We start from the raw sequence: 14094 nt of genomic DNA, 5'->3' as shown, positions 1-14094 counted from the left end.
TATCGAATTTTTAGGTTCATTCCACTTCTCCCCTCGCGATCTGGATGGAGCACGGAATACTTGAGATTTGAGAATGTCCAGAGGGTCTCTACCCCAGATTGATGAATCAGATTGCGGCTTGCGATGCGAATCCCTCTCCCCTCAGTCTCCGTCCATCTTCGTTGCTTTTTCTCGACTCCGTTTTCGGCAACTCCCCGCATGCCCTTGGCCACCTTGTTACTCAAGTTACTCAGGAATCAGGACGGGGTGCGTCAGGTTGCAAGAGACAATTCAGATATCGCTGCAATGCAATGGCCCGTTTGATTCTGCCGGTCGGGTCCATGCATTTCTCCATCTCCCATGCAACGAGTGGCAGGTCGGACAGCTCATAACAGCCATGTCAGAATGCAGGACCGTCGATCCTCGAGGAATTCGCCACCAGCCACCGGCCCAGCACCACAACCATGGTCAGTTCTGTCTCTGGCTCCGGCCTCTGCTCCTCAGGCAACCAGTGCCAATTCCAGTGCTAGCGCCATAAGGAGCTTGTCATATACCCGGCCTTGTACATTCTCCGCAAACGCTTGTTGACTTGACAACAGCAAGGGGCTTGTCAGCAAAGCATATTATATCACATCGAACCCTCAACCCCAGGAGTCAGACAGCGTCTCTCGGATGAGATCACGATGATTTCATCCATCCCTCCATCGAGTGCATCCTCCAGCAAACGGACGGGAAGACCTCCGAGTAGTATCAGCAGCCAGTAACAGTAAATTTCTAAATACCCAAAACAGGAAATATCAGGCAACTGCTCAACGAAACCATCGACTGGCCCTGGGTCGTATCCAGAATCTTCGATCTGAGGTCCTTGCCGACCTCGCGTAACTCGAGCCAGGCAAGCAGCGCAACATGATCCCTCCATCCCCTCCCCCCTTCACTGTATGTAAAACAATCCGACGCATTCAGACGGGTTCTGGGTCCGGCTCAGCACGACATGACATAGCATAGCTGGAGCACTCGACCATACACCATAATTAGTTAGCTCTCTGACTACCCCCGCCCTTGTCGTCGTCAGCATCACACCATCCCTCCCTACGGGACCACGAGTAGGGAAGCTCTTGCCGGGGCGATCGGGGTTTCTCTCTGGCCTCCCAGACTTAGACTGCAGAGAGGACAGCTGGCTGTCCTGAAGAATCCCAAGCATGCAACGTATGACGTTCATCGCTTCTGTTTGCAAGGGTAGCTTGGCTTTCTACGGAAATATGTATACACGCATCAATATATTTGTATTATGTATTAATTATTGTAAGATTCTATTTGGTTCCATTGGTTTCTATAGTATTGACACGAAACTTGGGGTTGTTGGAATAGCATTGCATTGGCGTTGTTTATATATAAAGAACTGGTTGTGCAGCAGTACTAAACGATGAGCTACAGTATCCATTTTACCTACAAGCAAGAGTCAATAGACTAGTAGAAGAATAAAAGAAACGAAACGGATTGCCAATTACTCGCAAATATATATACATTATAGACATGAAGAATGAACCAACACCACAACAAGATCTAAACATTTATCTTCTCAACTCCAACCCACTAACACCACCCATCGTAATAAAATCCGTACTCGAGAAATGCCAACTCAGCCCCTCTCTCTTCGCCCTCCCAGCCCACTGCAATGGCGGCAAACGCTGGAAGTCCGCCGCCGCAGGAAGCATATCGAGATACTTGGCCACATGCTCCATAGTCATCTTCACCTGGGCTGGATGGTGAATGAATTGCAGCCGCACCTCATTCTGCCCAGCAAGCACAGCACCGGAAATATCAGCACCCAATGCATCGGCAGGCGTCAGATCAAACGTCCCCGTCCACCCACTGGGACTTGGGAGGGCTTGCAGCTTCTCTGCGAGCGCGGACATCTCCTCGAGGAGCTCGAGTGGTGCTTCGGGCGTTACCTCTGCTGCTGGGGTGAGACGATGGACATGCACAGGTAGGTTTGTTGCCTTGCTGAAGTTTTCCAGATATACCTCCGATGCCCATTTCGATGCGATGTAGCCGTTGGAGCCATCGGTGGGAGGGGGCGACGAGGCCAGCGACTCCGCCGTGCTATACTCTGTCTCTGTCTCATTGGTACTGCCACTCGAGCGAAGAAGATGCACTCCGCCGCTAGAGATGAAGTGCAGCGGAGCATTATTTTGCAATGCCAGATTCGCTAGAGTCTTGGTTGACTCGACGTTAGGGCCGCGCAGTTTGTCGTAGTGGTCCCAGAACGAACGGTTAGCGCCGCTGTGAATCACAATATCTGCTTCGCGGCCGATGGACTTGAATTCAGCCTCGGATAATCCGAGGAATGGTTCATCGAGGTAACCGCCGTGCAGGACGAGTTTGTCGGAGCTGTTCTGCATCAGAATCTCGCGCGGTGTCTCAGCAGAGTGACCCCGGATAGCGACGCAGTGGATCTTGGAGACCTGCTTATCTGCAACGAGGGCTTTCATGATGCGGGACCCTAGGTAGCCGGTGGCTCCGGTTAGGACGACAGTGAGATCAGACGTCTTGCGGGGTGCAGAGGAGGAGGAGGATGATCCAGACGCAACGTTCTGCGGCACGGTTTCAGCATCCCAGTCGATCACGGCGAGAGACTCGCTGTTCTTGATCTTGAGAGCCATGGAAATCAATGTGCTGGCGTCGTAGAGCGTCATAACTGGGACAGATACGTTGAATCGGTCCCGGATGAGCCGCTGCAGGCGCACGAGCAGGTACGAGTTGCCGCCTAGATGAAAGAAGTCGGTGGTAGCGGTGATACTGGTCACTTTGATGACGTCCTCCGGAAGACAGCCAGCCCAGAGTTCTCTCAGGGCCAACTCGGTCTCGCTGAGATCCGCATCGCTCTGTTGAGCATCACCGTCGACAGTAGGCAAAGGACGTTCAGCAATTGCCCGGCGATCCAGCTTGCCGTGGGAGCTGAGAGGCATGTTGTCGAGGGGGATAAACATAGCAGGGCACATGTACTTGGGCAATGGGAGACGCTGCTGGATGTAGGTCAAGAATTCCTTGCCATCGGCCTCAGGGAAGTCGGCCTTGAGCTCGACATGCGCGACCAGGAAGTCTGGATTGTGGTGGTCGGTGACGATGGCGTTCACGATCTCGCCACCCGCGGTTTCAATGATTGAGGCTTCTACGTCTTTCAGGTCGATGCGGATGCCGTTGAGCTTGATCTGGGTGTCGCCTGCCATGCGGCCTTCGTAGTGCAGATGTCCGCCGGCGCTGTAACGCCCAAGATCACCGGTTCGATAGAGAGTGGCCAGCTGGCCGGGATAGTGGTTGGCAGGCGTGATGGCGTCAGGGAGGAAGGCTTTTGCAGTCAGCTCAGAGCGGTTGAGATAGCCTGCGATGTTGCCAGCGCCGGCAACAACAATCTCCCCACTGACTCCGACAGGGACAGGTCGGAGGTTGCGGTCAACGACGTAGACTGCCATGTTCGCCAGTGGATATCCAAGAGGGACAGCAGGGGCTCCAGCATCCAAAAACGCAGGCGCAGCGGTGGGATCGATTTCAGTACCGGTAATGACACCAGCTTCAGCAGGACCGTACACATTGACCAGCTTGACATCCGGCCTGCGGAGCAATCCAAAGTCCCTGACCAGTGCGTTGGAGAGAGCTTCACCGGAAGAAAAGGCGAACTTCAGATCCTTCGCGGCGCTGAGGTGGTTCGATCCGTGACGGAGCCACTGCGTGTACTCGGAGGGAGTTGCATGAACCCAAGTGATCCTTTCAGACTGGACGAGCCTGGTGATTGCGAGGGGATCGAGACGTATTTCTCCTGGAACCACGTAGAGAGTTCCCCCGTTGCAAAGAGCCATGAGGATCTGCTGCATGGAGACATCGAAGCTGGGCGCACTCTGCTGCAGGACCCTCTCGGCTCCAACGCCAAAGGTGGCTGTCATAGCCTCGACCTGGTTCACAAGACTGATATGTCGGATAGGGAGGCCTTTGGGGACACCGGTTGACCCGCTGGTGTAGAGAATGATACTGGTCTCGTTTCCGTTGCCAGAAATGGAGGGAAGCGCCGTTTCATTCTTTATCCCACTGGCAGGGACAGCTACGATGGCAGTCTGGGGAGCAGCCTCTAGCCGAGGGACATCGGAGGCAGTCTGTTCGTGGCAAAGAATAGCAGAAGGTTGGCTGTCGTTAACAAGGCGAGACAGGCGTGAGCAAGGCACGCGTCTGTCAAGTGGTAGGTAAATAGCCCCAATCAACCAGATTGCCAGAAGAGAGGAGATGGAGTCGGCTGTGGGCTCCTGATATACGCCCACGATGTTACCGGCGACTACTCCTGCTTCGAGGAGAGAGGAAGCAATTGAACGAGCACGATCAACCATTCCTGTATAGCTTAAGTCTGCTCCTTCTCCGTCAACAAGAGCAGTAACTTCTGGGTTCGCTTTGGCCACATCCAAGATGCGCTGGATGGGGGTGGACGGCCACTTGGAATCAACAGCAGGCCCTGGAGAGTCAGTACATGTATAACATTAGAGTAATGGAAACTTACCCTGTCCAACGGAAACAGCGCGGTCAATATCAAGGGAATCATAGAGAGCAGGCTCGCCAACAGGCTTGTTCGGTTCCATATAGGCACACAGCTTCACGAGCTGCACATAACTCTTCAATAGAAGAGCAACGCTCTCCTGAGAGTAGAGATACTGCTGCATCCGGAACCGAACAAGGATCTCGCTCGCAGACACATCGTTGATATCCACAGCAAGGTCGAAGAAATTGTGCGTCAGATGGGCATAGACCTCGTCCTCCACAACCCCAAGACCCTTGGGGGCCGTGAACTTATGCTGGAGATAGTCCATAAAGACCTGGAAAACGGGCGTATACGCCGCCGAGCGCGGTGCTTCGAGCTTCTCCAGGAGTGCATTGAAGGGCACGGTCGAGTTCGCAAGGGCCGCATACGACTGCGTGCGAGCCTCCTCGACCTTCTGCGCAAAGGTCTGTGTGGGTTTTCTTTCAAATTTGAGGGAGAGCATGTTCACCAGGTACCCGATGGTCCGGGACACGCTGGGGTCCGCACGACTGGCATCTGCAAAGCCGATGCAGAGCTCGTCCGTGTCCAAGAAAGCGAAGAGGAAGACGCGCAGGACGGTCATGAAGAAGTGGAACCGGGTTGCCTTGAGGGTTCGGCACTGCTTGCGGATTTGTTCTGCAGTGGCGGCGTCTATTGAAGCCATGGGAGCCTCCTCGAAGTGATATCTCGTCACTGGCAGTCGAGAGCTGACCTTTGCGACGGGGAACAGGGGTATGGGATCGGGGATCCGGCCTAGGGCTCGTCGCCAGTACTCTAACTCGGAACGTCTGCCTCCAGTCTGCAGCTCTTCACGCTGTTTTGCCATGACGTCGGTGAACTGGGTTGTCACTGCTGGGAGACGCTGGCCCTGGTACAAAGCATTGATCTCGTCCAGCAAGACGTTGAAGCTGAAGCCGTCGATGCTGATGTGGTGGAAGGCGAGCACCAACCAGTGTGAGGTAGGGCTCATGGTCAGCAGCAGGATGCGGATGGTCTCGCCAGACTCAATATCAAACACGTAATTACCAACGTCCTCGCATACTCGCCGGGCTTCGTCAGTATCTGCAACCTGCACGGTTTCCAGCTGCAGAGGCGATATCTCCAAAACGCCCTGGGTGGGCTCATCGTCGTTCTCGGTGTCCACGAAGAAGGCCGTCCGCAAGGCTTCATGTCTCTGGCCAAGCTGTTTCACAGCATATTTCAAATCAGGGATCTTGATCCTTCCTTGGAGTGGGAGGCGGAATTGCATGTTGAGAACCGTTGGATCGTCGAGGTGTTTCACGAGGAAGAAGAACTGGACAGAGCCATATCCCATCTTAACCTTTCGCACATACTTGGGCGAGTCAATGGAGGCCACCGAGGCAGGCTTCTCGACTTTGACCAGGTCGTCTGACTCTGAAGCAATGGAACTTGGAGGCGGAGTGGCCTCGGAAGACGAGGGCTGCTCAGTTGAGCTGGGCTCGTCGTTGGAGGAAGAAGTTTCATCCAACTCTGCGCTGTTCTCTTGCTCGCCCTCACCTTCGCCATCTGCTGTAGAAACTTCAACCGTGGGAATCTCGGCAGTCGCACCGGCATCGGCTGGTGAAACATCCTTCTTCGCAACCTTGGGGATCAGGTCTGGGGACATGCGCTCCATGGTATCCTCGACCATGGCGGCAACTGTGGCACCACCGAGCAGTTTCAGAACCGGCATGTCAAGGTCGAGTTCCTTGGTAAACCACACGCGCATATCGACAGCCACGAGTGAGTCGATACCAAGCTCGACAAGGCTGGTGTCGGGGGAGATAGAATCGTCGTTAGGATCGAGACCAAGCTGCTTGTATAAGGTTGATATCAAGCCATCTAATAGAGTCAGTATCGCTTCGGACAGAATAGAATTATGTGACTTACTGGTGAGAACCTTCTGAACATCCTCCATGGTCGTCTGCTCCTTCAACTGAGACCGCACCGACATGGTCTTGGAGTCACCTCCCTCAGCGGTTGCAGCCCTAGCCTGGCGGTAATGAGATAGACGCGGCATATCCAGCCAGGCAGGGGGGTTTGGCTCTTTCTCAGGGTCAATAGGACGAAGAGCCGACGAGACCTCAAGGCAGCGTCCAGAACCAGGAATGCCAGCCAGCACAGCCTCGGCAAAGAACTGGTGGAAGTCATATTCGGAGATATTGGCATACCCCAGTCTCCCAAGACGCTCCAGGATCGTGCGGTCCGTACGAGTGATGTATCCCAGACCAAATATACCAGCAAGGTTCATCACACTGCCCACCAGGCCGCGCTTCTGGCGGCCCTCGACCAGACTCGCCATGAATCCGTTGGCAGCGGCGTAGCTGGTCTGGCCGAAGTTCCCAGTCACGTAGGCCAGAGACGAGAAGACGATGAAGAAGTCCAAGTCCGGGGCATTGAAGAGCTCGTTGAGATAGATCGTGCCATCCACTTTTGGGCGCAGAGTCTGGTCGAAGTCCTTGTGCGAGATGACGTTGAAGAGGCCGTCATTGAGGATCATGGCTCCATTTCCAACGCCTGCAACAGGGGGTAGAGTCTTCCGTATCCTTTGTACGACGTTGTATGTAGACTTGCGGTCGGTGGCATCCATCGCCATGACATGGACTTCAGCGCCGTACGAGGCCATGAGATCAAACCATGCCTGCTCGACGTCCGGCTTGCGACTGGTGAGAACGAGATGGCGTGCACCACGCTGTACCATCCAGCGGCACAATGACCTGCCCAGTTCTCCTGTAAGGCCGACTAATAGATATGTGCGGTCTCCTCTGAAGGTGACCTCATCCTGGACGGGCGAGAGCTTCACTTGGGCCTTGTCCTGGCTCTTCCAGTTCACGACCTCAATCTCCTTTCGTGCTGAGGAGGCGCCAATCACTTCATCCAGAGAGAGCTCCTTGGGAGAGTCTTCGTGGTCAACGCGCGCAAACACGTCTGTTGTCTTCTGCAGAAGAGCTGACAGGCTGTCCTTCGCAACAGTACCCCATTGCTGGGAAGCAGGACTATAGAATCCATCAACAGAGATGATCCTGCCCTGAGTGGAGGAGATATGCCGAGCAAGACGGGCTCCAAGGGTCTGTCCCTTTGCTCCTCCCAAAGATGCATCCACGAAGGCTGCAACATCCGCTGGAACGCGACGAGCGATGGAAGTCTCCGGGCTGGATGGGTGAATGAACGAGAAGGGCAAGCCGGAGTCAAGCTTTACACGGTTGGTCGTGGTGAAGACGACCCGGCTGGGCTCTGTGGACGTTAGGGCAAGCAGAGTCCGAGTCAGTCCTTCACTGGCTTCATGGACTAAGATGCAGCCATTTTCAGGCGTACGGTTGAGAATCGACGTGCCCAAGCACACATCTGCAGCTGTCTGGATTAGAGCATGCTCTTCAGAGGCCGGTATTGCGATGTTGGCGACCCAGTCTTTGGGGATCTGGACTTGGGAGCCATTTTGATGAGAGAAAGCGAGGACTCGCTGTCCTGACTGAGATATATCTCCAGTTACAATGTACAGGTGCCCAACACCTTCAATCTCAACGGCCTTGGTCGACGACCGAGACACGTTGATGGCCAACTGACCTGCTTCAACCGCCTTCGGTGCTGTATTCTCCTCCAAATCGAACAGCGAGTTTGCATGAGTGAGAATAACAGGCCTTCCGGTAGGATCCACGGCTTCTCGAATGGTCCGGCGCCATGAGTTGTACTGCAGGTTACGGCGCTCGCTGGGACGATATCTGGGGATCCGGGGTTGTCCCTGAATGATGCGGACTTCACGCTCGAGAGTCCAAACTGGCCGATACGGTTCGATGAGGGTATGCCAGGCATCTGAGACCTGCAGACGCAGCAGAGTCCGGACGATGAGATCCGCGTCGAGGGTGTCGGCAACGTCAAAGTCAAGGAACTGGAAGCGCATATCGGGCTGTTCACCAACCAGACAGCGCGCCACGCCGTTCATCATGTTGGCGTAGGGCTGCTCGCCTGAAGCGCCCTGCACGACCCACAGGACGTTCCGGCATTTCTCTGTAAGCATCTGTAATCCTGCGAATCTCTCGGGCGTTAAAGGCGAGAATACTGGCGCGTCGAGCTCGACCAGGCTCAGCAGCATCTGGCGCGGATGGAAGTGTGATTCTTGCAGAGCCTCGACGGTATCAACGATTGTGATCTCGTTGACGAATGGCTCCAGCTGGTCCTTGACGCTCTCAATCAATGCGTAAGTGGTGAATCCCACGCCTCCCAGGATCAAGAGGTTGTCGATCTTGATCTTGCTGTCTTCCTGCAACGGCTGGCGGATCAGGCTCATCTGCTTGTCAACAGCCTGGGTCAGCATGACCGAGAAAGGGGCCATGAAGACATCATGCGACGGCGTTGAGGTATCGAGCCCCGAGAAGCCAGTCGCACTGAAGAGCTCACCCCAGCGCTCCTTGGTGACCAGAGGGTGATGAGGACGGCCGTCGTTCTCACCCACCCACCATCCAGGCAGACACCCAAAGAAGAATGTCGGCCGGAGAGGCTGCACGTCGGTGACTTCCAGCATGACCAAGTAGCCACCGGGCTTGAGGAGCTTTCGTGCATTGGCCAGGGTGGTTTCCAACGAGTGCGTGGCGTGTAGCACGTTGGATGCGATGACCAGGTCGTAGGTGCGTTCGGTATACCCCTGCTGGTTGGGCGCCTTTTCAGCATCGTAAGTCTTGTAGACCATCTTGCCCGTGTGCTCCTTGAACATGTCCTGTGCCTTGAGGAAGAAACCGGCCGAGATGTCGGTATACGTGTAGGAGGAGTACTGATCCCCAATCTTGCTTAAGACTGCCTCCGTGGTACTCCCAGTTCCAGCACCTGCGAATATTAGCCCTAACCAGAGTACTCACTCCAGGGTACTAGACAAACCAATTTCAAAGATATCCATGCGTGGGAATCGGTGCGAGAGCTGCTTCACCAGATTGCCGAGATAGCTGTTATACTCAGAAAAAGCGTACGTATTCCTATAGATGTGTTCGAGCAGGCCTCCATCACGCACCAGCTCGAGGAGGGAGAACTCGCCCCTGACGAACGGAATGAGGTTCTTTCCCACATGAGTGAGGCTCTCAAAGTCCTCATACTTGGCAGTAAGTCTGAATCATCAGCATATATCTTGTATAAAAGGAAGGGAACATACTCATCCAACGGCCCCTTCAGCATCTCCCATGTATCGTTCATCCACTCCCTCCGAATAATGGGATGCTCCCCTCGCGACACAACACCCACAACCTCCGTCGCCCAGTCCAGCATCTTCCTCGGATGCCAGTCACAGCGCTCTCTCTCCTCCGCCGTGATAGTCTCCTGCAGCTGCTTCAGATAGAAGAAGCACGCCCGCTCCACATACCGTGCATGCTCCCACTCCTCGTCCGTCAGCGTCCACTCCGCAACGCCGCGAGCCGCGTCAGGATCCTGGTAGTTCCAGATCGTGTCGGAGAAGACCTCGCGGTCGTCGCTGGACGTTACAGGTGCCAGCGGGGAGACCTGCAGACCCTCGACTTGGACTATCTTGTTGATTCCTGTGGAGTCGAAGATATCGACGTCCCCTGCGACGCCGTCGACGGGGGACACGGACACATTGGCATCGAAGGGCATGTCAACGCCCAGACCCGCGTTCTGGGCGCAGACGCTGGGGTTTATTGTGATTCTCTTGATGCGTGTTGGGACGAGGACGGTCCAGAGCCGGCCGTCTCCGGGTGCGCCCATGGCTCCTATACTCGATTAGCAGGAAGACAACTAGACTCGGTTTATAGCTGGCCCTTACCGAAGATACCCTGGAAAGCGACGTCGAGAGTCGAGGGGTGGAATGTCAGGGAGGTGGTGTAATCTGGGGGCAGCTCAGTGTGGATAATGCCCTGTGCAGCATCGGTTGTGCGCTGCAACGAGGTAATCGAGCGGAACATATCGGTATAGTTATAACCCAGCCCCCAGAGGGTGCTGTAGAAATGGTCGATATCGACATCGTTCATGCGCACCGTGCAGGCGTTTCGTTCAGGGAGGGCCTGAGGGGAGGGCTCTCCCAGCTGGAGACGAACAGTTGCACAAGAAGCCATGACGAACCCAGACTCCTTGGACAGACAGATGTCACAGGCAAAGTCTGCTGTGATAGAGGACTGGTCAGAGTCCTCGACGACATTCATCAGCGAGCAGACAACCTCCACCGAGGCGTTCTCGTCCTGGAAGGCCATGGCCCGCAGGACCTGCACGTCCATCAGCTCGACCATTGCAATCTCCTCGGCCGGAGCGAGGACTTTGGCGGCCTCGAGGGCCATAATAGAGAATCCCGCTCCCGGGAAGATCAGCTGCGATTGCACCTGGTGTCCGCGAGTCCACGATAGCTGGCTGGGCTTGATGAAGTTGCGCCATCGGTACTCGCGGTCAAGGCTGTCGGCGCGCACACCAAGCAGTTCATGGTGTGCAGCAGGGCGCAGACGGAGCGCAGCAGATGATCTCGACTCCATCCAGTACTTCCTGGAATGGTCCCACGAGTATCTGGGGACGCTCTCGCAGAGCTGTGGCAGGTCTTCGGGGCCAGCAGATAGTAGGGCATCGACTCGTGAGAAGTCGACCACCGGACGGGGCATACTGGCCCAGACGGTGCCGATTCCATCGGAGAATGACTCGACATCGTCTGCATTGCGGCTTAAGACGCCGCTGTATGGGATCTCGCGGCCGAGCTTGTCGTTGATGGTCAGCGACGCAGGACCTTTCAGTGCAGCATGCGGTCCAACCTCCAGCACAAGACCGATATCAGGCGTGCTGGAGATGGCTTGTTCCAGCGCCTGCGAGAACATGACAGGCTGCAGCAGATTGTCACGCCAGTAGGTGTTTGCCAGAGAGTCAGCCATCTCAGGGCCGACTTCCTCGCCCTCCAGGACGGACGAGAACCAGCGAGTCTCGCACTGGGGGTTCAGGGCCTGAACGCCAGCCCCCTTCATGGCATCAACATAGGGCTCGGCACATGGCTGCATGTGGTACGAATGATACGCGGTATCAACCTTGAGCAGACGCGCAAACTTCTTCTCGTCTTCCAATATAAACTGTGCCTCACGGACGGCCTCTGCATCACCAGACAGAGTGACACTGGACGACGAATTGCTGGCAGCGACCTGGAGACGGCCCTCGAAGGCCTCTAACTCGCACAGTTCCTTTGCATCGGCAATGTCAGTCCCAGCAGCGAGCATTCCTCCTGAAACTCCGTCTCGTCCGCGAGCCAGTCTGCCAAACTTCCCCCGATAATATGCAACCCGGATTGCATCCCTGGCGCTGAGATAGCCAGCAGCATACGCAGCACCGATCTCACCACTCGAGTGGCCGACGACAGCATCAAATTTTACCCCAGAGTAGGATAGAAGGTCGACCAACATCACCTGGACAGCTGTGCACAGGACCTGGGAGAACTCGCCCTCCATAACGCGAGACTCATCCGCCTCCCTTTCCAGCTCCTGCACCAGCGACCACGACGGTCTGTCCTCGGTGGAAAGCTCAGCCAGCGAGTTCTCCAGCTGAGCAAAGATCCTTCTGGCAATGGGCGAGGTCTTGACAAGTCCCAGCCCCATCTTCGGCCACTGGGCGCCCTGCCCAGTGAAGACACCGAGGATCTTCGCGTTCTTCGCTGAGGCCCGGATCCCAAGGGCCTTGCCGTCTTTTTTGCTATCGATCTTGGCTTGCAGTTTCTCTCGCAGTCTCTCGACGCTGCTACTGCCGGAGACCGTTGTGCGGATTGCAAATGCCGATCGCCGGGATAGAGTCCATGCGCTATCTCGCAGTCGTGGCTTGGGGCTGTTCTCGAGATATTCCAGGAAACTCGTCAATTGGGCCATCACGGCCTTTTCGGAGTACCCGGAGAACGTGAATGGGACTGCAGTCTCGCTTCTGGGGTTGGGTTCGACGATATTCGTATTCGACGGCGTGTAGCTTTCCACAATTGCGTGTGCATTGGCACCACCGAACCCTATCACCGTTAGAACACAGTATCATACATATTACGGTGACATACCAAAACTATTAACACTGACACGCCGAGGAACGCCTCGGGCAAGAGCAGGCCAAGGTTTCGGGCTGGTCAGGATCTGGAGCTTGCCATAATACGGCTGGATATCAGGATTCAGGCTCTCGAAGTGCATGTTAGGAGGCAGCGTCCTGTTCTGCACCGCCAGCGACGCCTTGAGCAGACCAGCGAGACCAGCCGTGCCCTCCGTGTGTCCGATAATAGTCTTTATTGACCCGACATACAGCGAGTCAGAGTCCTTGGTGTCTTCACTCCCGAAGTACGCATTGTAGATGGCCCTGGCCTCCTCAGGATCACCAGCCTTAGTCCCAGTTCCTGCATTTGTCAGATATGCAATCCAAGAACTAGATAAAAGAACAAACCGTGAGCTTCAAAAAACTGTGGCCTGTCAGACTCTTTCGTTAGATCAAGGCCAGCCCGCGCATACGTCGAGCGGATGAGCGCCGCCTGCGCCGTGCTGCTGGGCATGGTGATACCGGTCGTTCGCCCGTCCTGGTTCAGGCCAGTCTCCCGGATTACACTCTCAATGTGATCGCCGTCTGAAATCGCCTGGCTCAGCTTCTTGAGTACGACGGCTGCAACACCCTCGCCGCGAGCGTAGCCGTCGGCGTTGGCGTCCCACATGCGAGATCGTCCTGTTGGCGAGAGCATGTTGACGTTGCTCTCTGCGATGTAGTTTGCTATCCAGCTGTTAGCAACCATGTCTTAATCATTTATGAAAAAAACATACTTGGAGTGAAGATCAGATTCGTGCCAGCCGCCACAGCAACCTTGGACGAGCCCTCGCGCAGAGTCTGCACAGCATGATGCAGGGCAACCAAACTACTCGAGCAAGCCGTATCAATCGTCATTGACGGACCCGTCCAGTTAAAGAAGTAAGAGATGCGGTTCGAGAGAATACTCAGCGCGGACCCCGTAGCAGCATTCTTCGGGACAGACTCTAGATCCGCATAAGTGATATGCGCATAATCATTGCACATCACGCCGACATAGACAGCCGTCGGAGAGCCGGCGAGGTCCTCGATCGTCATGGCGCCGGACTCCAGGGCCTCGTACACCACTTCCATGAGGAAGCGCTGCTGCGGGTCCATGGACTCGGCTTCGGAGGCGGGGATGTTGAAGAACTGTGCGTCGAAGGCGCGTGTGTCTTGGGTGAGCTGGTAGGAGTGCAGGACATTGCTGGAGCCGTGGTGGTGGCCGTCGGCGTTGTAGAAGCCGTCGGCACTGAAGCGATCAATCTTGCACAGGACATCGCGTGGTGTCCGGAGCAGATCCCATAGTTTTGAGGGGGAGGTGGCCTCACCTGGGAATCGACAGCCACTGCCGATGATGGCGATTGGCTCTTGGGGGTGGTTATTAGCCATGGTGATCTATATGGTGGTGTGGAGAGTTCCGTTGCTTGATATGAAGTGAAGGATATAGGTATGCAATAGGGGAGATAGTCTGCAGCAAGGAACAGTCCAACTGATGGGTATCACAAAAGAGAAGTACTGGGCATGGAGACGCAAGAATTTTCACTGACACAAAGCAGGTATTCTTCCACGTT

The 14094-nt window shown here is 55.4% G+C and overlaps 1 protein-coding gene across 1 annotated transcript; it reads right to left on the bottom strand.

Annotated features, from left to right (window-relative positions):
- Window positions 1-1479: 1479 nt before the first annotated feature.
- ASPVEDRAFT_162657 (uncharacterized protein) lies at window positions 1480-14074 on the bottom strand. Its single transcript, XM_040808605.1, has 8 exons — window positions 13279-14074; window positions 12911-13228; window positions 12537-12863; window positions 10302-12491; window positions 9678-10248; window positions 9410-9633; window positions 4523-9358; window positions 1480-4477 (listed from the first exon to the last, which is right to left on the bottom strand). Exons 1-8 carry the CDS (start codon window positions 13910-13912, stop codon window positions 1551-1553), a joined length of 12027 nt encoding a protein of 4008 aa, XP_040664774.1. The 5' UTR covers window positions 13913-14074; the 3' UTR covers window positions 1480-1550.
- Window positions 14075-14094: the final 20 nt, after the last annotated feature.

The sequence above is a fragment of the Aspergillus versicolor genome (assembly GCF_001890125.1).
Source record: "Aspergillus versicolor CBS 583.65 unplaced genomic scaffold ASPVEscaffold_2, whole genome shotgun sequence".
NCBI classification, from domain to species: domain Eukaryota; kingdom Fungi; phylum Ascomycota; class Eurotiomycetes; order Eurotiales; family Aspergillaceae; genus Aspergillus; species Aspergillus versicolor.
Note: the sequence above shows the minus strand (reverse complement) of the source record. Positions and strands in the feature narration are given on the sequence as shown.